The sequence below is a fragment of the Anoplolepis gracilipes genome, chromosome 12, assembly GCF_047496725.1.
Source record: "Anoplolepis gracilipes chromosome 12, ASM4749672v1, whole genome shotgun sequence".
In the NCBI taxonomy this organism is placed as follows: Eukaryota; Metazoa; Arthropoda; class Insecta; order Hymenoptera; family Formicidae; genus Anoplolepis; species Anoplolepis gracilipes.
In genome coordinates this window covers 11012146-11039768 of record NC_132981.1, presented here as the reverse complement: position 1 = coordinate 11039768, position 27623 = coordinate 11012146, and the positions used below count along the sequence as shown (strand labels likewise).

Sequence of the window (27623 nt, the reverse complement as noted above, 5' to 3'; positions counted from 1 at the left end):
TGCAGTGATTGGCGAACAAATCATCGACAGAATCTGTCAACTCGATAGTATGTAACGCTGAAAATTATTTACCTGCATGTTATTTATCTTATCGAATCTTTCTCAATTTGTCTCGTGGATATCTGACCTTGCGCTTTTTATCGAACATGATAACGTACTTGAACCGCGAATGAAATGTACGTCGCGAGTCTTTTTTTTTTCCGCGCATTTCCTGAGTCACGACATCATTTCCGCATACGTACCACGACGGGATAACCGAAAGAGAAAAAGAGAGAGAAGCCGAGGTGTCACACCTGCTGTATGTACACGTGTACGTGAAAGGCACGTGCCTCTTGGCGCGACGTCTCGGCCGCGTCTCATGTTCCAATGGTGTCAGGTGAAGCGGCGTTCTTGTTCACTTTATCATTCGGATCTCGATGGAATTAATCGCAAGACATGATTATTCGATCACAATCATACACGATCATAAATTATATTAGTTTACGTTGCAATATCGTGTGTATACATTTTCAAAATGTTTAATTTCAATTAACAATAAGATGATATATATTTTGTTGTACTTATAAAGCAAATTTAATAATTGATTTCAAACTAAAAGGTATGCCTAAATAACAAGGAAGGACATGAATAAAAAAAATTAAATAAATTTTTGAAAACGATAGATTTAGTCAGGCGGGGAGATATTTTTTATTAATATTTAAAAGTATCTGTAGAGTGTGTTTTTTTTTTGCATATTAAACAATTTAATTATAATGAAACAAATATGAATAAAATTAACACAGTGAGAACATTTTTTTAAAATTATACGAATAATTCTTTTAAAAAGAAAAATTTTTATATTTTATATCGTTAATAAGTACGTGCTGGTGTGTGATTGAGCAGGTGAAAAAGGAAGGCGTGGCAGCTATCGAGAAAAAAATTATATCCTTTCGTTATATTACATTAGATAAATCTTTAAAATTTAATTTAAGTGAAATACATTTATATTTGTGTATTCGCAATAACATATCAACCGTAAAATTTTACATGTGCCGTAGTTAATCGCGCAACATGTAGTAAATTATCGTTGATATGCATCGCATCATGCGAATGTCCCATTAAAAAAGTTATTAAATCCCTCGGTACAAAATCCCTACATGACATGGTCGGATCGAATCATATTTCACAGATTCTCGCATCTTTCATCGGCGTTCGTTTCTGGCTAATTCTAGCGATCATGAGCCGCGATCGATAAATTAACCACGACGACATTTATAAGTCCAGCGTGAAATCTCTCCGCTATTGATATCTCGCCTGCATTCCCACGCCGCGCACGTGGCACGCGCCGTAGCCACGTGGCACGCGTACACGATGCACTCGTGCGCGCATGATATCGCGACGCGTTCGTCTCGTCTTTCTAGAAGACGACACTCTGTCTTTCGCCTTAACGGCGCGGATCGCGCTTCTTCACGCCTGTCAGGTCGTGCTACGGCATGGATAATGTAAAGCAGCCACCTTCGGTCGGATGATGGTACGTTTTTCAGGCTCCGATCACGCTCGCGATCGTTAAGAAATGGTGTGGCGGCGAGACACCGACTCTCTTTCTTCTTTTCTCCCTTATTTGTGAGTGCCGCCTCCGGCTAGATTCCGCTCTCATCCTTCGTTCTTTTTCTCGCGCGTCTTCTTGCCTTGCCTCGCCTCGCGGCCGTTCCTACTACCTGAAGACACGTGTCGACCGATCTTCTGGACGGCATGGCGACGCGCATGGAATAAGGAAGGCTTTCTTGCGAAACCGAGAAGATAATGAGGCGCGACGAGCCCTCAATCGGCCGACGTGAGTTTGCCCGAGGTATGTGTGTGTATATGCGATGATTGTGAAATCACCTTGAATCCGTGTGTTTTCATTGTACGTTTATCATTGAATATGAAAACTGTTTTTGACGTCATGTCAACATGTAAAACATAATTTTAATATTACGTGCGAACAAAATTTGGGAATTATAGACAATCGTAATCGGTAAACGTGTGATACTTCCGCTTTTATCGCGTATTATTATTCGTTTTATTCTTTTCGACAATTTTAAGGAATATTTATTTGAAATTATTAGAAATCTCTAAAAAAATATATTTCGCGTTTAAGTGAAAAAAAGTTTCATACATTCAGATCGTAAGAGAATTACGTTCTGTAAAACATTGTAAATACAAAGAGAAATATATTAAGAGAAAGATTAAAACTTAAGTCAAAAAATATTGTATAACGAGATGCAAAAAGAAATGTATTTTAATTTTTTCTTCTGTTTAATATTTGTTGCGATCCAATGCAATCAAGACGATCTCTCTGCAAAGATATATAATCTTTCTAAAAAGTAATATGGAGGGGAGATACAATGGAGATCAGGTAGAAGCAGCGACGTTGTATTCTGAATTTTAGGCCGACTCTACTAATACCCTTTGTATTGTATCCCAGAAGGGACAGATATCTATAAAAGGAAAGGAAGAATTTTGGAGCCCTTGCAACGTCGCAGTCTGGGGAGAAAGATACTAATATCTAACATTTAACACGGCGGCGCCAAAAATCGAGATGGTCAAAGTTTAGAATGAAAAACTGTTAAAAGTTATTTTTCCGTCTCTAATCGTTATTTTAATATTTAATCAATTTTTTGCGAATAAGCAAATTTTAGGCGCGCGCGAACTTATGTGAAAAATAATTAAAAATACTAACAATAAGCCATAATCCATAAATATATAGAATGAATAGAATTCTGCTGTACGAGAAAATGTAGATTATATTGAACTTTTTTATGAATACATTTGTATTTCTTAAGAAATTTTTCAGCACATTAGGTGATTGTTATGCAAAGTAGTAGGAAGTTCTTCCTTTGTATTTTTCAGCAAGTCGTATATGTCGTAACTGTCGCTGTGTTATATTTAACGTTCAGATACAACAGTATACGCTTTCGATGAATAATAAATGTAAGATACATGTAAGATATGTACCTAAAAAATTCTTGTTTATTAGAATTAAATATAAGATTCTTCTTAGAATTTATCTCGATATAGATTTATCTCGCAAGTAATCGCATTTTTCAAAGACCTTCAATAATCGCGTTTTAAAAGTACAATTTTCTAGATACTTTTTTGTTGAAATGTCTATAAAATTGTTTTAAATAAATCCTCCCTTATATTTATTTATTCTATTGTATACAATATATACAGTATTCATCGAAATTGAAATTAAAAGTTTGCACATTGTAGATTACTCGAATTATGGTTTTCATCGCGATAAAGCGAGATATTAAATAAAAACTAAATGATATAGGTATCATCCTCTCGTTTCAGGATTAAGAACTGTAATAAATTTCTTTAGACAACTCTTTTAAACTCGCAATCTTTTTTTTACAACGGAAATTCCCAATAATTGCACGTCAAAGCGATGCTATATAGAATTGTTAGAATTAATGGAGCGCACCCCACGCGGAGAAACGGAATCGGTAACAGCTGCGACGGAAATTATTCTCTCTCTTTCTCTCCCCCCTGTTCCCTCTTAACCTTTTTTTTTTTTTGTTTATCTACACCCCCGATTTTCACCCTCGAAGTTTCCGGCAGACGATTGATAGAGACATCGGTCTTAGGCCGCGCGAGACAAAACGTCGTTTCTAAAATTGGCCGCATGCGCGCCATGCACGACCTATGTTTACACGCATCATCAGGAGAGGAGGGGGGATAGCAGAGGCAGGGTTAGAGGGAATATATGAGGAAAACGGCGACTTTCACAGCCTGGAAGCGGTTCGGGAAACCGGCGAAAAAGGAAAGAGTGGAATGAAGAGGAGCGAGATGGGGAAGGGGAGGGGGGGGGGAGAGGGTGTCGGCTAATTTCATCCTCGCACGTGCAAGGCGACGCCAGTAGCGGAGCCAGCGAGCAAAAGCATCTTACGCAATGCGCACGCACGCGCACGGGTGATCCCAAAATTCACGCGCGGCGACACGCGTTTGATATGCATTTTGCCCGGTGGAAAGCGCGATGTTTAACCGATCATCATTAATAATAGAACTAACCCAAGTCATATTCGCATTGCAGCACGTCGTGTTTCAAGTTTTTCTAGCCTCCGCAAACGTGTTTACCTTCGTGATCGATCGGTGCAGTTGCAGAATTGATCTCATTGAATCGAGACGTTACTTTGCACAATTATGATATCTGAGAAATATCTTTCTTTTTGAAAATTTAATCTTGTCTAAATTAATTTTTATAGGTGGATCTACATTGAATGTTCTTTTTTTTCATAACAATTACCTTCCATTATTTCGAATATTTTATTTATATTAAAATAATTTAATTATTATATGAATTATTAAGTAATTATTAAATAATGAAATTTATAGTGCATAAATATTATTGCATAGCTATATATAATAATTATTATCAACTTATTTTAACTTTATCTGAATAATAAGTTAAGTTAAAATGTCACTCCCATTTTCATTGTGTTAGTATGTCTTATCAATTGAGAGACATTACGTTTGTCATTATTTACGAATAATGTAAAAATCAAGTACAATAACGTAAATCTCACATTTTCTGTGCTGATCGAAAGAAATATATTACGTATGTCTCGTTTTGTCTGTTTTGTAATCTAAGATGATACACGAGATTATCATCATGGTCGAGATGAGCACCTCATTAATTTTGCATTGATCTTCGCGATAACGAGTGGGCGAATATATATATATATATATATATATATATATATATATATATATATATATATATATATTTATGTATATAAAATATATAGAAAGCAAAGATGTGAAGATAGAAATGGAAAGATCTCGGCAGATCGGTTAATGGCATTGCCGTTGTTATTGGCAAAGAGGGCGGCTCTTGTTTGAGACGAAGACAGAAGTACCTCTTGACAATACATCGAACATGAGAGTGAATGAAGAAGGTCCGTCGGATGCGGAGGAAGCTGCACTTATGAAACGCATATACGTGGACGGAATGATGCGCGGGGCAAAGAGAACGAACGTGTAAGAACGAAGTTATAGAAGCACCCGGAGGCGTATTGCGCGGGAATAGACGAAGGGCTGGTGACACGTAACAGAGAAAGAAGAGAGAAGTGCCGTCCTCTCTCTCTCTCTCTCTCTCTCTCTCTCTCTCTATATATATATATATATATATATATATATATATATATATATATATATATATCTTTCTCGTAATGCATGCGGGAAAATCTCGTGTCGTGAGCATTGAATTGTCGACGACGTCGTGTCGTGTAACGAAACCCTCGAATGATAATCGGTTCTTGGCATTGATGATCCTCCATCGAACGAATGGATCTATTCTGGCATAAATTAAAGATCATTAAATGAAAAATTATTGAAATTCAATCTAAGACCTATAATTATTGAAATATAATTTTCTCATTTGTTTAATCATTTTTAGTCAAGTCATTTTTTGAGCTATTGTAAAATTTAATGAATTAAATTAAATTAAATTAAATTAAATTAATTTTTTGTTTCTTTTATTCGGTTTATTAGATTTTTCCGCTATTCGATTTATTAGATTTTTTCAATATGCTTAAAAAAATTTAACTTCTCGTATTGTGAGCTTTAAAACGCGCATTGTTTTATCCCAATAATAATCGAATTTCAACGATATCGGCCGTATTGCATCGCTGATCGTGGCGAATGTTTTCGATTTCTAGTTTCATCGCTTGTTGGATTGTTGATCTTGGCTGCGTATCCTGCGTCGTTGAAGCGCGAGTTTGTGTTGCGACCGTTCCGCGATTTGTTTATCTATCCTTGAGTAATGTGTGTAACCGCGAGCGATAACGAATAGCGAGTTATCTAATGGTGCCATCGCAAGAGATGGACGAAGTCGCGGGAACTCCGTGTTGCGTATGGATGAAACAAATATAGACATGGTAAAATAATAGTACTTGTCAGCCTTATGCATTTACTGAATTGTCACCGTTTTTGCGTCCAACCATAGTTTTTGTTCTTTCGAATTACGTCGCCCTCCCCCCTTCCCTCCTCTCTCGCCCTCCTCCAGAGAGACAGTCATTAATCTCTTCCGTCTTCTGATTGTATTGGAAAACAATAAAGATTTGAAATTTATGCGACATCGTGGTATTAAATTATTTTTTGTGCACAAATACATTGACGCATATCTTTTTTATACACATTTATCGTAATAATCGTAAATATAATATAAATGTAATTTATTAGTCTTCCATATAAAATATCCGTCTAATAATGAAGTAATAATGAAGAAAATTTAATCGATCGATTAAATTGTTGTGAATGTTGCGTTAGCGCCAACACACAATTCACGCATGCGAGAAAAGATATTTTGTAATTTCACGAAAATACACGGTGGTGATATTTTATTTTGCAAACTAGCTTTATTAACGACATTTCTGAATGTCTATTAAGTGTCTTGAAAAAGAGAAATAAAAATGTTGTACTTATTGCGCGTTATGAGCCTTTTTAATGCGACATTAATTTTCTTTAAACATTGCGCGATGCATCCGCTTTGCGTCAATATATCCGAGATGCAGTCTACTCTGGAAACGGCGCGGCTTTGCACTTTAGTGCCGTAAAGGCAAGGCCTTGCCCTCTTTAAGGCAATTAACGACTCAATCGGGATCAGACTGATTGAGCCTTTATAAGGGCCTGTTGGGGTAAGCTCGCGGCGCGTGGCCGGACTTGGCGATGCGCAGAATGCACTTGCCTGGTTGCGTTTATTAACGCGGCAGAGGCGGCATGAACCCAATTAAGGACGACGGACAGCGTGGTTCGGTTGAGGAAACTGAGGATGTGTTTGGTCGTCGCGTGCTGCTACTCGCTCGTCTACTTGTTTAACAATCCCGAGTGCGATATGGAAACGCGCGCGATTTTCTTGCAATCGTGTCGAAAGTTACGAATCGTACGCGCGGTCAAAACGATAAGTTTTTGATGCCAACCTTCCCGTTCTTCGTATCGAATTACCACTACGCTAAGAATAGCGGGCACAATAGTGAACGCGCTTATAATCCGTGTGCGTGCGAGATTTCAACTTTATTATTTGCACGTTGGCGGATTAACATTAGACTTGTGCCGCAACAGTCGGCGCGGATCAAATTTGCATGTATATTAAGACGAGTGTTTTCATATATAACGTGTAAAGGTCGCCGATGTGCTGCCCCATAGCGATCATATTTTCACATTAATTTAAATCATAGAGCTTTAGTAAATTCTACAAATCCAACGAAGGTGACGATCCACAACGCAATTTCTAAACATAGACGTACGAGGAGCTAAAGCCAAAAATTGAAACCGGATTTAATTTCGAGTTACAAGTTTACATATTTCGATGCTCTATAATGAATTTTCAACAACATCAACGCCAATCAGATCTTAAAATTTATTTCCTCCCTACTTCATGTAAAGTTCTTTTTTTAACAGTCAATGAGAGTCAGATATTTTCAATACCGCGTGTATTATGCTTGGCGATAATTTTCGAAGCACGTTTCGATGACGGAAGACGCGTTTGGCTGTATCACCGCGGCACAGACGATAGATTAAAACGGCGATGGTATGATTCATTTCGTGCTCGTTGGGACATTGTATCGTGTCTTACGTGTCACCGTCTCTGGCACGAACGCAGGAAGGTCTTTCCTCGATTAGATCAAAATTTCACGTGTCGCTCGCTGGCGCGAGACACATGCTAAGATGCATACGCGCGGTTTCCCTACCCCTGGCATAGTCGCTCGCTCACAGGCCACAGCCGAGTGACGTTAATGTGCAATAAATTAGCAGCCTCCCACGTGGCGCGACTCTCGTCGAGAGATCGGAGCGTTCGCGGCGACTTGCCGCGCGTGTCTCTCGCTGCGTGTTTTGCAGCTTCGTGGAAAAAAAGTCACGAGGGGGATTCTATCCTTCTCTGCTTCTTTATGCCGTCGACGTTCGTTTTATCGTTCCCTTGTGTCGAAGAGACGGCGTCTTGGCTCTCTGTTAAATTGCGAGACGCATCTTTAATGTGACCGCTCTGTTCTCGAATCGATCTGTCCCTTTCAACGCGATATTTTGCATATTGGAATTTCCGATAAATGTCTTAACGGGAGAAGGCGGATGTTTAATGACGGGAAGAAATTATTTTTACTCAGTGCGTGTGATTTGAATTATCTAATAACGGTACATTATTGCATTGCGACGTCATTCTGCACGATTGTCATCGGATTGAGTCAGAAATGTATAACGTTGCATATAAATCTCACGATATTAATGCGACAAATTTCTCTGTTTGAATTAGAAGCAAACTATATTTAATTATGTTCAACGTGTTTTATACATTAATCATATACATATATTTTGAATATATATATATATATATATATATATATATATATATATATATATATATTTTTTTTTTTTATATGGAAAAATAAGTAGCAGAATTTTGCAAAGTAGAAGGAATATTTCAGCAACGCACGATTGTTAAGATAATAAATTTTCAAATTACTTGGTTCTCTGGAGAAAAATTATAGTATTATATTACCGCCACCGTGGCAATGTCGTTTGCATTTAAAATGAAAATTTCTCTCTCAATTGTCGTTGAACACCAAGTTCGACGCCGCGTTAACGCTAATCCCTCATACACGATGTCGTCGACCGATAATTATTTTATCAATAATAGAGCGATACACACACACACACACACAAACGGCGTGCAATTATCGCGCGCGTGCGTGGCACGCGTGAGTTTATACGCAAAATCAATTCCAGCGGTTGATCTCGGGGGTCCGTCTAAATCGCCGAGGATCGCCGAATAAACGTCGGAGGAAGTGGTTTATCGGCGTAAAGCCATCGTACTCGCCTCTCGTAAACCGGTATTAAGGCTTTCCAGTCCTGCGTGGACAACGATGGACCGTGACACCACGGATTTATCGCGTCGTGTCATTTCCGTGTAAACAGCGCTAACGCGCCGGTAATATCGCCGCGAGACGGCCTTTCGTTTTGCGTTTCCTTTGTCGTACGGTCGGCGATAAATTATCGTCGCCGTTTTAATCGCGCGATATGTCGCGTGCATGCATACCAAATGGTTCCGCATCGGGTAATCGTGTTGTTCCGTTAGAAACGCGATGAGCCGAATTTAAACCGTTTGCGACACGCGTTATTTTGTTCATTCCACAAGTGACGAGCTGTTCATCTCGGACACAGATATTTATATAATAGTCAAAAGAAGACATACGTGGGAGATATGTATAAAGTGTTTTCTATATACATAATTGAAAAAAAATTGCACTCTTATATCGCGGATACCCATAGATTAAATAAAAGAACCTCGCAATCAGTGAGAACTCGAGATCGATCGATAGTATAATAATGATATGTTTGCATTGATGAAATGTGATATTGTGATTACATCGTTGATCTCCGTTTCCTTCGTGAATTGTGGAGATCATCGTGATGTTGTGCCATATACATATATAAACCATCGTTTATCTCAATTAAAGCATACGATTACACGCGAAACATTTTGCTAGAATTCCAATGTGATAATCATTTATCATCATACGTTTTACGTTAACATGAATTTTTTAACTTTGAGCCGCTTGCATACAGAGATTTTATTCGCATCTGGACGGAAACGAAGACGAAAACGAAACTTGAAACGGAAGGTTGACACGAAAGGCATGGGGGGGGGGGGGGGGGAGGGGAAGTAAATGATCGGCGGGGTTTTTTTTTTTTTTTTTTTTTTTCTTTTTTTTTTTCGTTTGTACGATCCGAACCGGTTTCTCAGGATCTTCAAACCCGGTAATCCCACGGCAATTTAGCTCAAACAGATGTGTCACCGTTTTTTGAAACCGCTTTGTTCCAACGCGTAAAGATCATACCTATTGTATGTACGGGTGTGCGTGTTCCTTCTTCCTTAATTTACTGCAAAGAGAGACGCGTACGATCGTATTATTATAAACAATTTACAAATGGATTATTTTGTTATAAGCTTGTTTCATTTGCTTGGAGTCAGGAAAATATATACCGATTTCTGGTATTACGCGGCATCCTACAAACCGAATTTTTAAATGTGTCATCGTGGCGGAGTTAAAAGGCACCGTCCGGCAATTCCGCGGAGCAAAAGCGGTAATGCAGTTTCCGATGTACGTCGCGAAAATCTCATTAGCGGCAAAAATTTAATCTAACACGCTCGCCAAACACTACTTGTGTTCTGTGTATATTTACTACAGTTAAAATATATCGCGTCTACCAATTTTCCCGGAGCAAAGCAAGCGATAATGCGATTTTCAATGTGCGCTGGTAAAACCTCGTTACTAGCAGCAGAAATTTAATCTAATATTTTCATTAAACTACTTATATACGATATATATGTATATCTGTGCATCTATATTGTTTTGTATGTCGGCCGTGATTATAATGTGCCATCTGCCAATTTTACGAGGCGACGCAGGCGATAAATCAATTTTCGACACTCGTCTCTCTCTCTCTCTCTCTCTCTCTCTCACACACACACACACACACACACACACAAAGATTTTGTTAGAATTAAAATTATTAAAAAATTGCTATTTATATCATATACTTTACTATTAACACAGCGATTTAAAAATGCAGATTTTAACATAATTTGTCTTAACAATAAGATATATAAAAATATGAATAAATTGGTACGCGAATTTGATAAAAATAGTTAAATTATTGTTATCTATGTTGATATTATAATATATTTAAGTGCAGTGGATGTAACGGATGGTTTATTCATTATTTGCATAGATATTCGATCACGAGAAGTTTTTTGTTAAAGTGCCGAACCGCTCTTATCTTTTTTATTGTTCGGTTAATTATCAATTTTGTGACTTGTGACTTTTGGACTTTCGTTAAAAAGTGGGCGATGTTGCTAATTGATACCTAATCGTCGAGGGTCAAGGGGCAGAGCAAGACTGCCGAATAAACTGCGAAGTTTATTTCTTTACTGTTTGTTAGTCACATGTTGCATCGAAAAACGTTTGCTTTATCGAATCGTCTTAATAATAAATTAAAGGTCGATTGTTTATATCTTTTAACTTTTTTTTTCATTGAATCACACTCGCATGTGGATTATTTGTGACAATAATAATGACTGTAAAATATGATTATTTTTAAAGAAAGAGGTCTAGCTTTTTAATTTCGTGCTTCTTTCATCGTTTGATAATAATGTGAAACAATGACGAAATATAATAACGATGATTGTGACGATTGTGAAATTTGTGTTTGCATTAAAATTATAAAATGCCGAACTAATTGTGCGAACGTTTCTTTATACATATTTCGCTGTAAATGACTGTTTTAAGAGTGTGATGCGTTACGATAAAAATGCAGCAATCATTTCTAAAGCAGCTTGTAATAAACTCACATCTAGTACATCCTACATATATGACGAAATAAGAGAGAGAAAGAGAGAAGAATCCTTCATTTCTATCCTAATGGTGTTTCGCCTCCTTCGTAATTTCGACATGGTATATGACGAAATATCTTGTAAATGTGCCGGTAAAGTACTTTGCGCCACTGAATAACTCGTACGTACAGCGTTGATAACGATCACGATATAGTTGAATATTTTTTCACATTTTTTTATTACTATTTTTAATCAATTATTCGTAAAATATTTTTTTTATATAATAATTATTCTATTTTTCTTTCTTTTCTATATTTCGTTAAATGAGAAAAATAACAGATATAAATTTTGACGTATCGTAAAAATTATTTCCTGATTAATTTAAAAAAAAAAAAAAAAACATGTGGTTTCAATCTTTTTATATAAAACAGTATGTGCGCGCGTGTGTATGTGATATTCGGAGCTTACATTTCTTATTGAAGAAATATCAATAATTATAGCATTGTCAACAATCCATCACATCTTGTATCTTGTATATTTTTCTCACATATTACAATATTACAACAGTATTATTACAAATCAAGCACAATTGTTATAAATCATGCTAAAGACACGAGACTTTTCTAGAGGAAAAATTCTAAAAATAATATAATGAATAAAGATGAAAAATCATTTTCCATGTGACCGTACATATTGAAAAAAAAAAAAACAGGATATTTTCTTTCTTTTCATTTCTTAGTGTAAAATGTCGGTCGCCGAATTCAGAGTAAAATTTCTTCCCGCTTGATATCGCAACTCCATAATCCGCTGCTGCCCGCGCGTTATTTCGTCACGGAGAGGTTCACGCCGTTCACTTTTCCAGCAATGGCCAGCCCGAGTGCCCGAGTTTGAAACGAGCCTCGATTATTGCTCTTTTATGGCTGCGGCGAAGCAGCGGTGCGGCATGATTCTCTCTCCCAGTCGACCGATCGCTTTTCGTCCGTTCCCACGACACGTCTGTCCGTCATGCGGGGAACCCAAGTTGCACCGACTATACGACCTCTCTGGCTCTCGAGGATTATACGCAGTCAAATTGCGGCGGTTGGTTTAGCTATCGAGTCTAGAAACATGCTAACAAAATATGCCCGGGAGAAATCGTCATCCGCGTAGGAAGGGGGAAAAAAAAAGCAGGAAGAAAAGGAGGAAGAAGAGCGAGAGATCGGACGGGTCTCTTGGTCCAGGTGAATTATCCGGCGGGTCTGAGGGTGGAAAAAAGAAGGAATATCGCCGATAAAACGCCGTCACAGGCAGCGATAAATTGCTGGCGCGGCGGCACGATTACTGCTGCGCCAGCGACGGAAAGTCCTCGGGAAAGTGTAAGGTGGTGGTTCCAACAGCCGTCGCCGCCGCTGCTGCTGCTACTGCTACTGCTACTGCTGCTGTGGCGGCGTCGGCGGCGTCGGCGGCGGCGCCGCCAGAGCTGAGTCGGCTATTATTCCGAATCTGGCCCGGCGAGCGAATTTCTGCGTGTAATTAAGAGGAGCGAGCCCACGCGCGCTTCCGTTATCTGCGATTCGACCGATTTTATTTATCATGCTTGCTCACGGTAGTGTTCAAAATATCTAGTAGCTTGAAAGGATTATTCTGGTCGTATTCGTTCCTAAAATATGATGATGATGATGATTCTTTAATTTTATATGTATATACATAAAATTCCATTATATAAAAAGTATGTGACTTTAATCAGGAAATTAAAAAGATATTTAATTTGATAGACATGATACAAAATATAGGATTTGACAATTGTTTTCTATAACAATTCTATATTATATTATTCAATACTCGACTTTTATTTATATCGCATATAAGTAAAAGTCGACGATAGCTCGATTCTCGATATACTAAGAGACCAAATGTTATCGTTTATGTTTCAACGAAACGGATTCTCTCCCGAATAATCGCTATGTTGGTGACGCGATTTCAGATTTGGCAGAACTGTCCCTTCGATCAATACGAAAGGTTCGTTAATAGCGAATGCTGCGTCGCGCCGTCCTTCGACAGTTAGGCCACCACCGTATTGCATCGCGCGTGTGAACGGGCTAAAGCTCGTGATAATGTCCCTGCACGAGCTTGCTCGTACCTTTCGCCATTATTATCCTTATGACATGCAGATTGCGCATTACACGCGGTGCATCACTTTGAGATACATAATGCGCCGTGTATACGTCGAATATCCAACACAGCAGTGTGTTTGCGAAAGTCTCTCCCCTCTTCAATCTAACGTTTCATCTACAACAGTTAGTTAGCCATCCCTTTTCTTAAAAAGATAAAAGAGATAAAAGAGAAAAGAAACTATCAAAAAATTGTACATCTTGTACTATTTTCTCTTTGCTATATTAATACATTACGGATGAAAATTGTTACTTTTTTTTTAAATTTTTAATATTTTTATTAAATTATTATTAAAGATTAGAAATTTTAAAAAAATTTCGCGGATTATGCGCTAGGAGTGTAAATAAGCAAGTAAACTTTAGTTAATTACTTTCCTAGTCGTCGATTAGTTTGAAGCTGAATTCTACTTCAACCAACTAATCCTACTTTACTTGTTTAAAGTTCAATAATCGTCGAAGTGAGATACGGAGGCGATTTGCACGCGTGGAATATTATCGCGAGACGATTATTAATGGCGAACAATTCGCCGGGTCCGCGCGTATAATCAATGGGACCGATGTCGTCGTCGTCGTGGTCGTCGTTAGTAACTTGCTGCCGAACTGGTGAATAACACGCGGAAAACACGTCGCGTGCGGAGGATAATGCCCCGAAGTCCGCCAGAGTTGAAAATATCCGTTCACACACGTGCGTTTACGCGCTTCGCGCGTTTCATTCTTCTTCCTTCCTCGTCTATCCCTTTTATCTCTCTCTCTCTCTCTCTCTCCCCCCCCTCTCTTCCTTTTCTCTCTCTCTCCCCCCCTCTCTTCCTTTTCTCTCTTCTCTAGCATAGATTAACTCTGTGTGTATCGGTACATACGAACAGAGCGCGACGCTTTCGACACACTCACTCGTCTACGCGCCAACTTCCATACATGTGTGTACTCGCGCGCTATATATAGACTTCGGGGGAGGGGTTTGGGGACTAGCATGACTCCCTGGCATTGATCGTACTGCCACCCCATGAGCAACCCCTAATAACACCCTCCTGCTGCCCCCCTTTCCGCGTGTCCCCCTCGAGTTTCCCTTCTCTCTCTCTCTTTCTCTTTCTCGCTCTCTCCCTCGGCACCGCCGCCGCCGCCGCCGCCGCCGCCGTCGCCCCCTCGCTCCAAACTGCGCCCTTTGCTAACCCAATCTGAGACCCCTGCAGACGACGGCTCTCAACCGGCGGTTCCGCGCACGCAGCGTCGCGATGCAACGCGACGCGACGCGACGCGTCGAGCTGAGCCACGCGGGCCAGCTGGCCGGTCAGCTGATTCCCAGCGGCGCGGTGCGGCGCGTCGGGACGCCCATTAGCCACGCGAACTAAACTAAAGCCATTAACTCCCGTGGCTTAATAACGGGCGAAGCCACCCACGGCGACCTGTTTGCAAATCCCGCGGACCCCGACGGGTTGCGACGAGATATCGGCCGTGCTGATGCCGCTTCCGGTACGAGCACGTGGCGCGTACAAAGTCGACCGAAGTAATCTGACTCGCGGCTGATCGTTCACCTTAACCCTTTCGAGGATGCGGTGGGGTCGGTGCGATCGGTGAACGACGTGCGTCGTGCATCGGCAAAATTAGGAAAATATAGAGAAATGTAATCGCATTTGGGAAATGTCATCTTTCGAATCTTGATTCAGAGATTAGAAAGTATCTCGGTTTTATTCTGATTACACATGTATGCATGCATGTATGTTTATTTGCTTATACACGATAAAAAAATATTATTTCGTAAGAATTGTCTTTTCGAATGACGAAGGAGAAACGATCGATTGTTTCATAGGTTACAATTTATTATATCGTTACACATTCAGAGAAGTAACAGATTCTCGAAATGTTCGAATTTTTAGAAAAGCTGCACATATATATATATAACCGTCCGATGCCATAATCGAGTATCGATGGGAACGAGTTGTCGAGCAAGATAACCGCATGGCGATCGATACTTGCCGCCAATGTTATTTTAGTAACTAACGATGAATTATGTCCGTCTATGCGGACACAATCAAGAAGAGTATATATTATCTCTACGAAGACGTGAAGTTAATGTAAAATCTATAATGTAGTAACATGTATACTCAAGTTCTGTAGTTGCCAACTTTATAAAACTTATCTTTTCTGATGAATTTATTAGATTTGTGCAAAAAAAAACTCATTACTTTTGCCGTGAGAAAAGAAAAATAATTTGCAGGTTCTTACGTTAAGTTGACTATTATTACTCTCGAAATCGATCAGTTTTCCGCAGTTTATGGTAGCCCAGCAATATGGAGTTAATAAAGAAATTGAAGTGAATATATAAAACATTTTTATTTATTAAATTACAATAATTTTTTTTAGTTCCACTAATGTATTATTGACAAAATTTATTCATATTTTATATAAAGAATGCACAAGGGGTATCAGCAAGTATGAAAATATTGTAAGAATATTATAATTTGCGAAAGATAGAAATGATGAGCGAGGATTAATGAATTGTCCTTAAATGTATACTTGAATGCGCAGCCTTGAAAGATTCCGGGCTGCATGCCGACAACGCGCGCGTGCGAGGCGCTAGTTTTTCATTCAGCGGATTAGTTCCGTATCGGCGAAATGATCTGTCACGATCCTTTCCGGATTCGGTGAAGAACAGGGATGTAGGAAAAAGGCGGGTAAAAATCGTAGCGGGCTCGCGCGGCGACCTGCCTGCCGTGCGACGAATTAATTAGTTCGATCGGTGCGGCACGTCTTGAATGAAAAGCCGGGCGTTACATGCACGCATGCTGTGGGGGTTATTGCACGACGCTCTCTACGGCCTCTACGTGCCTCGCGTGAAATTACGTTATCGGACTAAATATTAGCGCGATTCAATTCCGTCTTACACGCTCGATTCCTCAAGTGTGTCCGACACGTCCGGAAATAATCGCGTCCCTTACGTTCTATGGATCAATTCTTGCATGACTGCTATTCGATGCGAGAAATTGCAAGTCAAATAAATTGTTAGTACGACTAGGCTTTAAAGTATTCTTTAAGAAGATATAGGGATTTCTATTTTTAAATAAGTCTTTTTTTGAATTTTATGAATAATTAATTTTTAGAATAAAAATAATTTGTAAAAATGTAGAATCAGAATTATTAAGTACAGGTTGAAAAAAAATCTCAACTTATCATCATGTTTCATTTAGTGCAGTTTTCTTTTCAGTAATTTTTACTATTACAATTCGTTGTGAATTTATTTTCAATCAAGGTATCACGAATGAGACGAAAGGCTTGCACGCGTCTCGTCACTCCCTAGTAAACCGTAAGCGACACTGGGTTACCCTTGCAACCCTTAAGTTCTCGAACCTACCCCTGCTAAATTTGCTTGACGCACGTACACACGTACCCGTACGTATACACGTGTACGATATAGTGACGTGTCATCGAGCTCCCATGGCGTCGATTCTCTAGAGACGAGAAGGTCCAAGTTTTCTTTCCCAATCGATCTTGGGATGACGTATTTTTTCGCACATGAAATAGGAGAATTGCGCTGAATTTTTTCTTTAATCTCGATCCTCCCGCAATCTATCTGCTATTCATAATGATTTATTTTATTAATTAACATTATATTTATCAGAGTTTTATTAATAAGATATTTTTGAATTTACTCTTAATCGCGCTTAAATTTTATTTTAAATGTAAGTAGGTAAATGTACATTTATATATTTATTTATCATGTAGATTGTAAGATTAGACAAAGTTATCATCTAACATTTGATTTGTGATTTTTAATATTTTTTCATGACATGGATTTAAAAAAATTTTTAAACGAGTTATCTTATCGATCGCAAATTGAACAAAAAGTTAAAGGAACTGTCTTATCATTGGTAAAGATTATTTTTCTGAAATTACACATGATTTCTATTATATATAAAGCTCGTTTAAGCGTGCGTAGAGTTATTTTATTTGCATTCTAATTCTGATTAACTTAACTTTGATTGTAAAAAGAAAAAATGTTAATGTCTTCGTAATTATTATACCGGATATTTATCAATGATCACAAGTAACGTCACAAGTCCAATGGAAAATTACAGATGTGTTTCTGCGACATTCCAGGATTTAAATAAAACGTTAATGTACACTTTTGCAATGTCAGTTACGGAACAAGTCCGTCTTCGATCTCTAAGACAAACGCGTACACACTAATAGTCCGCGTAATTATTATTCTCGCATCATCGCAGCGCTAATGTTTACTTTGTTTATCTCTCTTTCCTTCTCTCTTATAACCTCGTACAACTATGCGCGATATAATTAGCATAGCGATTTTACAAGGCCGGTTAACAAAACGGAAAAAAACTGCGACACGTGTATTACCAAGGTCGAGAGCACGAGAGAATTCGGGAGAAACTCTTGTTGTAATCTTTCTGTTTTTTTTTTTTATAATTTTTAATAAATTAGGATTTGCAATTTTTTTTTCGATATTTTTTCCTTCCTTTCCTTCAGCATGTATAAATCGGGGATTACGAGGTTCGTATATATCATGCGAAACATAGTATCGCAAAAGAACATAACATGCTAAATATAGTATCGATCGAACGATGTCGATGTCGAAATTCGTTACCGGAAATTCGGCGCGCTGAACTCTCTGTTACCGGAATATTCTGCGTATACTCTTGTTATTAATCACCGGGCCGCGCTGCTTCTTAATGATCGTTCGTCCGGCCTCGGGGCGTGAGTACCCTCGCGCGCGATGTACACCAGTCCGGACATTTCGAGCACTAAATATTATCAATGCGACGTTAATTACTCGCCGGTTAACCAACTGTTATTCCACGACCGATCGGGAGCCGAGAACCTGATCCTCGATGATTTATAAGCGCCGGTTAAAGCGCGTTCAATAACATCGCCTTTTTCTTATATCAAAAATATTTAGGATTAAAAAAAAATATTTATAGTATGCTTCTTTTAAACAAATTATTTCCAACATTTTTAAACATTTAATAAGGGAATATAGAAAGTTTTTATTTCAACATTCGATCCGCCGCGCGATGAATTGTTTCTTTAAAGTGAATAATTCACGGACGACGTCGTGCACTCAAATTGAATTGAAGAAAAATATCGTGGTATTGTAGTGCACGGAAATTAATTCGCATTTATGTTTGCCATTACAAAATTATTATAATCAGCTCATCGTTGTACTATGATTCGTGAAAATTGAATATGCCCCTCGCGTATAATATATTGATAATCGGCATCAAATTATTAGTGTCTGAATGATCGTTGACAATCGGACTGACAGCATAAATACGACGACCTTTGTGTTATTGATTTAGATATGGTGTTATTTCATCAAACAACTGAACTTTTTATATATATATGATGATGATGATACGTTCATACACGAACGCTATTAAAGGTCGATTTTAAAAGTTTTCACTACACTCGCAGTTAATTTTATTCGCTAAGCTTCTAAATCGAAATGCCATTAAAATACGTTTCTCTTTGCTTTAGAGAATATCTAAACGATCAGCTTAACGAGAATGTGCTCGAAAAGTATATCTTTAGCGATGATTTCAAGTAGGAAAGCGATAATTTCGAGAATATTTATAGGTTACTATAATTTACAAGAGATTCCAATATATTAGTATTATTTTCTAATAATTTATATCAAATCAAAGATCTGAAAACAAATGTATATAAATATACGTAATGTTTCGTATATATTAAAAAAGTGTGTAAATAAGATTTAGCTTCACAATTGTTTTGGAAGTAAATTTAATATATAAAAATAACAAGAATTTCTCTTCATCTTATTTTTGAGTGACAAGATTATGTTTTGATAATTTATTCTCATAAATTGGTTAAAAGCTGAAACGTAATTTATTTTTACTTTTTCGTATTTATAACGTTATTTTGTAATATTACTTTGTAACGTAAATTTATTCTACTTTATTTGTTCGTACTCTGCGTATAATCTTACTGATTATTTGTAAATATCTTTCTCATGTTTGACGCGAATCTTTCTCTTCAGTCTGTCATGTTGATCGTAGCAGTGCGTATCGAAAATTGTACAATAAAATATTATACATATATATAAAGTGAAATAATATTGTATCTTTTATAATAAATTTATTCATTATATATACATGTACATTCGAAGAAGGTCAGATATGCATTCATTATCTAACTCGGAGTTATTAAAGTTGAAGTAACATAGCCAACAGGAAACACACATTTTATATATGACTTTATTAATTGCTGATTTAATAAGATGCAAGCAGCATTTTTCCAATAGACATTTGTCAAATTAAAAAATATTTTTGTTATTAAGCTTCTATTACTTTTCTTCGGAAATTTGGCGAGTTTCATCTTATAATTAGCAACCGTGATAAATTTAGCATTAGTGTTAGACTCGATATTTGTGAACCTCCCAATTTTAAGGCTAGTAGAGCTGTATAGGTATCTAGCACTAGATTTATCTAGGCATGTGTGTTTGGATGTTGAAACAAAAACCGCTGTTCTGCAGAAACACAAAAATAAAATTCAGATAGAATTATTTATTTTGTTACATATAATTAGTTTTCGTATTAGAATTGAAACTCTTCGACTGTATTACACACACACACACACATATTATTTGTTATATGGAACATGCTCACATAATATACACATGAGCACGCGACAGTATCCTAAATTCAAAATTTCAAGGTATTATTATAATAAATATGTATTATTATAATGTATTATTATAATATATAATAAAATGTTAATTAACAATAATAATATCTCGATACTTTAATTATTCAGATATTTTTAATTATATAATTTTTTGTAAGATATTAGAATATGTTGGGGATTAATTAATGCGATGCCGTGAAAAAAGGCAATGAAATACGGTGCAATAAAAAAGGGAAGAGGAAAATAATACTTGTCTTAGGATTATTCTTGGCCAATGTTTCGTATTCGCGATAAGAAAAAAAAAGGTTAATGACATTTTAATTATTCATTTCATGGCGAGACAACAGCAATTGTCGTGACTTAGCGTTTCTCTTTCGGTTTAGTATTGATAGCGCTCGTTACATTTCGCTTCTCTGTAAGGAAATGTGCTGAACTTTCTGAAAAAAGTACGAGTTACATCATATATAAGAAGTAATTTTCGCGTGTCTATAGCAGCGAAATCTGAGCTTGCTAAAATTATAACAAATCTCCACTGGAGAATTGACATTTACATTATTAAGAAAACTCAAGAGTGTCAATCTCATATAGATATATTCACGTAAACAGTGATGTGTTAGTTAAGAAACTTTTACAGCGTTTAAATCAATACTTATTAAAATTACACAAATGAAAAATTAACTGTAATAGTAATCTCGGCTATCTTTTTTAGGACTTGAAAAAAATTAATCTTAATATTGAGGAACATAATTTCAGTTAATTTTTCAAAGTTCTTTTTCGATAAACTGCATTAGAAAGTAGACGTTGCATCGAGCCCTTTAACACTGTGCCGTTTACAAATCCTCGCTTTTGTAATGGTGCGTAAAAAAAAAAAAAAAAAAAAAAAAAAAAAAAAAAAAATGGAAAACGGCACAATGTGGTGAAAGTCTCGTAGGCTACATTTCGCAAATCTGTGCCATGTCTGAGGACATTTTGCGCGTTCGTGCTCGAGAGAGTCAGGTAGCCAATCGGTATCCCTTGGGATACCTTACGAAAATTCGCGAGCGGCTCGACGAGGGGGCTCGATGCAACGCAATGATCGCTGGTGTTGTTGTATGCATGAAACATTGGCGCACACACGCGAGAATACACGCTGTACATAGCACACCTAACATTGACCGATCGGTCTGATCTGACAGATCGTTGCCTGTCCCCAGGAGGCATACTCCAGCCTATGGCTACAGCCAGCCGGACTACAGGCTCCACGAGCTGAACAAGAGGTTATCGCAGCGCGCCGAGGTGAGTACGCTTACGAATTCATTTCTCTTTTCTTTTACATATGTACGACTGACGAATCCTAATCATCCTTTGTCGATCCTTCTCATTCGCCCAATGTAATTGAAATCCTCGTCTTCGTCTACGCGAATTCATCGCTCGATATGTTTCGTATTATCATTTTAGACCAAATCAGTTTCAATAGTAAAATTCATATTCTCTTGAAAGAATCGAATTAATTGGAGATAATTGGAGGTGTCGGAGTTCATATTATTCTGAGTTATAAATTGCGTGAAGCTCTTCTCATCACTCGTCGAAATATTACTAATTCTTAATAAACTACAATTACACAATGATTTTATCAATTCTCCGATTATCCCGTGAATAAAGGGAATATCTTTTTTTCAGTGAAATCAGGAAAAATAAATATCTCTTTGAAACGATAAAAAAATATTTGCGGTAACCAAAATAGTCAGCTCGACGGAATTTACGGTGGTATGCTTAATCGAATACGCTATTTATCGCAATTCGAGATATCGTTATTTTGATAAAAGTTATATTGCCCACCGTTTTGTTTAATCGTATACGTTAAATTGTTTTACAATTTTTATTTGTTTCTGTTGGCTGTGTTACGCGCACAGAAAAGTTTATACATAAAACAAGCTTAGATCATAAGCCATCGTCAATTTTTGTGTTTCTCTATCGTCTCTATGTAAAGAATACACACACAGATAAAAATCACTTTTACCTTGTATTAGCATATCTTAATTTTTAATTTCAAGATTGTGTATCGAACTTTTAACTCAACATTGTAATTATCGTGATTTCGCTGGAAAACTCGTAATATTACGTATTATATCTAAATAATATATTTTTTAATAATATTTAATGTATACATATGTATATTTTGGATTTTATAAATCATAATTTTAACAATGTTTTAATTGATAATTCTTAAATTGGATTGTTAATAAATAATATAATTTTACATATATTAATAAATAAAAATATTTTCCACAAAAGTTGGGAACTTTCTTTCTCGGAATGTTTTACGACTTTACTTGTAAAAGAAAACATAATATATAGAAAAATTAATAAATCAAAAAAGGGCAGCGTTTTGATTATTGTAAATTTTATAATTCTTTTGTCGGCAATAAAACGCGGGAGTGATAAGCTATTTACGCTATTTAATTTATATGTTATAAGAGCCTGTATTTATATACAGGCTCTTTTCCTTTAAAATTACATACTTTCAGTTTTGCTATATTATAAAATTATCTGCAATCCATATACCACTGCCAGATAAACCAGCCTCTTCTGAGTGATCCACGATAATAATGATAAGATATGATCCAGGGAAACCATTATTGTTGCATGCACACATGTCGTGCAGACTATCGATAGTTAAGCAGGGATTTTGCACAAAATGCTGCATTCTTATGTATTACTTTCATCGTGTGTCATAGCTGACTTGTAATATTTGAAAATTAAAAATTAATAATAAATTGTAGTTAAAATGATTATTTAATTGATTCATTTATTTAATGATTTTTTATTAAGTTTTCTAGAGTGGTATAATTAAAAATCAATACACACACATGTGACTTATAATAACAGTCTTTAATTGAATTCAGCTTTTAAAAGTTATAATATGAGTAATATTTAAAATAGAAAAGATAGTTTAAAATAAAATTTTAAAAAATTTTACACGCAATACTTTACAATAGATTTGAAAATTGGATTAGAGAATAATTTTCTACACTTGTTTTTACATTTTTTAATAAAACAAAGGATATGATTTAGAATTCTGATTCTAAATACAAGTCATTAAAATCAATAATTTTGTAACTATTTGCATATGTGTACGTATTTATAAGACAGTCTGTCGAAAAGATTATTGCCTGCCAACGATGTGCAATTTACGGCAGGCAATAACAGTTATATTTTTTTCGAGGTTGATATTTTGTGCCGAGTAGTGGTCAATATGTCATCGGGGTAGAGTAGCGCGAGAAAAAAAAACGAATGTGCTCCAAGTTAATGCGTTCTAATGAGCCTCCGCTTCTAGTACACTGTTCATTAATCTTCGGATGGACAACCGGTCTTCTTCCCTGGGAGGTCTCGATAAGCGGTCCTAATAATTCTTCGGTTTCTGTCGCACGTTAGTATCGCATAGAAGGAGCAAGAGGCGAAGAAACAGCGGGCTGTCAACACTTCTAGCGAGAAGTATACGTGCCAACGCGGAAAATCTTTCCGCATACTTACTACTTATACGAACAAGTTTTCAAACAGATTTCGAACACATTTTCGCGACGAATATTTGTGCGATGTTTTTTTTTCTTACTTTTTTGAATTATTTATGAATTATTTTTGAATTACTTTCAAACCATAAATACTGTAGGTATTATTATTGCAGCAAGATAATTAATATATGTCGATGTTTTTATCTTATATTATTATCTTTTGACATTTTCTAATATCATTAGTTTCGCGAAATCATAAATTGTACGTTCTACGAAAAAAAAAAAATTGCACAATCTTTTTCATGCATCTTTTATTATGTTTAAGTAATATATAAAATTCTAGAAGAAGGGGGCAAAAAATTTTTTCGATATTTTTGAAATATTGTAATCAAAAAAATACTTGTGTTTTTCTAAATTTATTTGTATACCACAACAATCATGTCGGTAAACGCCAAAGCTCGGGAAATTTTGTTTTTATCTTTTTGTGGTTATTCTCGCGCATAGGATTGGGCGTGTGCAAATTATATTTCACTGGTACAAGCATATATACGAAAGAGTGAGAGAGTGCACGTATCAATATATGCATGTATATATGTGTATATATATATATATATATATATATATATATATATATATATATATAATGTAAACCGCATCGATTGTTGCAACGAGAGAAAGAAAAGGTCGAATCGAACCGACATATTGCAATTGCTTTTACTTATGCATACATACAGGCTGTTCTGCGTATTTATGAATCCTGCAAATGACCCAAATTTTTGCGTGCTGACATGAATGATTTGCCGTGATTATTCTTTCTTTTCTTTTTTTATATTTACAAAACCAAATACTGATCTTTACTTGAATGATTTTATCGCAAGATTATGCAATCAATGGTTAAAATTTGGGGGCGATTCGACAGCGTTTAACAAATGGAACGAAATAATCATGCGCTTCAATTGATTTAATGAAATAAACGAAACATAAATAAAATAAACTTTTTGTTAAAAAAAATTTGCATTTACTATCACGATTAGCGCATGCGTGAAAATGGTGATTTTCGATGAAATTGTAGTGTCGTGTAGCGATTAAAATAAAATGAACGCAAAGAAATTTAACACGCCCACTTACAGGTGCGCATTTATGTCGCTTTTTAATGTCGTAGCATGGTGACGATAAGACACCTGATACTCGCGTGGCTCCAGTTTTATTTTATGAATCGCGTCGGCGGTAGCTTCGAATGAGTAGTGTAAAAACGCCCTTTCATCGCAGCGATGTAACTGAAGCGCCATTACGCCGCGACAAAATTGCAAGTTCTATGCAATCTCAAACGTGCAACGATATCGATTGTTTCTACAGTAAATGTGTTGTTTAATTGTTAAACAGGAGACTGCGATTAAATGCGCGCTGCCGGAAAAAATTGTAGGAAAATATAGCTGACAACAGAATGTTAAAACACGGAAACTAGAGCAAATTTTGCCGTAAAAATATTTCAAAAAAATTTATTAATGCGTTAAAAAATGTTTTGCAGTTAAATTTAATAAAATAAACAAAGGGTATAACTCTTTTGATTTTCAGCAAGCATGTAAAATATAAAGCCAAAAGGACAAATAAATATGTATGAATTTCTCGGAAATATCGCGGCCTTTTTGCGTTTGATTCAGCATGCGATCTCGACGAACAGCCTCGTAAACTGCAGTTATAATGACCGTGCACGCGGATCATGCGTAGTACGTTTAACCCTGCGCGTATCACGGTGACAGGTGCGTGTATACAAGGCGCGCTTTTAAACGCGGTCGCGTAAAGTCGTCCGAGCTAACGAGGCGTGGAACCTTGCAAGGCAGCGATCCAAATTTCAATGTTACAATCCTTTCGAACATCATAATAGTCCACCATCTTCCTCTTTCTCCTTCCATCTCGATCGCACGCAAACGATCTGCATGTACTTATGTAAAAATTTCATTTTTCTTTCAATTTTAATTCAATATCGCAATTTTCGGCAAAATTTTTTTCTTTTAACTTAAATTTATAAATAATATATACACACTTACATGTGTTAATAAAAATTGGATTCCAATTTATTCTCTGTGTAACTATTTTATTTTTGTACGCAGTTGATTTATATAATTCGATATTCTTAATTCGCTATTTGATTACGACTCACTTTTTTCATTTTATTCTCTTGTATTACGTGTAGTTATCTATTTTTTCTGTTTTTGTAGATTTTTCTTTGTATTTACTATATGTCGTGTATATATATATATATATATATATATATATATATATATATATATATAGAGTCTCATATATCATGTATAGTGTTCAGAGAGAGCTTACTACGCTTTCTCTCTAGAACACGAAATAAATTCTACTCTAGTTTGCTCGCTGCTCTCCATTTCGCCTCGTTCTCTCCCTGCTCTTCATGTTTTTCGTCCACTCTCTACTCCCCCGCGCACGTGGACACGCGCATACACGCACATACCCACGCACACGTCCGCGTAGCCGTTCGCGAAGTTTAGCAAACGACATGGCGTGTCCCACGGTCATAAATCATCTTTCCTCGCGCTATCGTCGCATCTCGTGCGTTGTCAGCATGCGTTTGCAAGGTTCACCGCCGTTTCTTCCGCTACTTCCGTCAGGTCCGTGCTAACACCGCCGCAGAAAAACATCTTGTTATACGTAAAAGAATATTCCAGTCGAGTCGCTATTAACCACTTTTCGATTTTTAATAATGAGCAATAAATTAATAATTAAGCGATTAAAATCTAATACAATTGAAAAATGACAAATATTTAGTGTGCTTTGTAAATGTTAAGACGTAAAAAAATACATATATATATATATATATCTACAAATATAGCAAATAATTATTAGTTAATTATATCAAAATTAAATCAATGATTAAATATATGCACTGTAACCGTTACTCCACTGAATACGTAGAAATATATCTACGAATGATTGATGGAGGTTAAATAAAGAATGAAAAAGTGAAGAAGTAGGAAGTAAGAATAGAAAGAAAAAAAAACGCTGCGTTAAAGATTATTTAAAATTGTTGTACTTTACGCGAAAATTCCTTTTATTAAATAAAAAAAAAAAAAAAAAAAACAAAATAAAACGATAAATGACAGACAAAGAAGGAATAGAAGACGAATGACATTTTGATACGAAAAAATAAAAAAAAATCGCAAAATATGGAATATGCAAACCGCATATTTTATCTATAAATAAGGAAATTTACATGATGCGAAGCACCACGATGCAACATGTAACTTGCATAGTAAACAAACTATTTTGCTTTGCTGGTAGTTTCAAGTCTCTCTATTGCTATTCGATGCTTACCCATATGTAATTAGTACATCGCAAAATATGCGCAGATAAAATTTCATGCATTTTAATTTAATCAGTGATCGGTGGCGCGTAAAATGTCATCGAGTCAAGGGATCATTGACAGTTTGTCTTGAATCGCTTACGAAACGAATCGGTGCTGATTCAACACTTGACTTTAACTCGGCCGTATTGACCCCAAGGCTGAACTGTATGCGTAGTATACTAATAATAATAACATATTATAAATACGCCATAAAATACTAATAATATAATATTAATAATAAAGATAAAATTATATTATTATAATCATAGGCGCGTGTAGTATTATAGATTATTTTTGGATATTATCTTTGATAGTCGGACAGACAGAAGAGAAATATTAATTTCAATGCCGTAAGAGGATTGCTAGCGATTCTCGAAATACTATTCGTGGCAGATCTTTGTGCTGCGGTCGGTAGAAAGAGCAGAGAGAAAGAGAGAAAGAGAGATGGTTGGAGAGCTGCTAAGTGTACCGTTACTACAAAGTTTGGCGTAGTTCTACCTACCTACAGCGGGAGTTACCTAGACGAAGACGAAGAGGAGCGAAAGAGAAAAGCAAAGAGAGAGAGAGAGAGAGAGAGAGAGAGAGAGAGAGAGAGAGAGAGAGAG

General features: G+C 36.4%; 1 protein-coding gene across 3 annotated transcripts in view; it reads left to right on the top strand.

Moving 5' to 3' along the window:
- The window catches only part of Chi (LIM domain-binding protein 2 Chi), a 74523-nt gene that overhangs the window by 30623 nt on the left and 16277 nt on the right, over positions 1 to 27623 (top strand). For 2 of the 3 annotated variants that reach the window (XM_072903392.1, XM_072903391.1), the window contains exon 2: positions 21333 to 21432. In XM_072903392.1, coding sequence (XP_072759493.1) covers positions 21333 to 21432 — 100 coding nt within the window. The remainder of the gene's footprint in view (positions 1 to 21332; positions 21433 to 27623) is intronic. The other variant, XM_072903393.1, reaches the window with a different exon arrangement.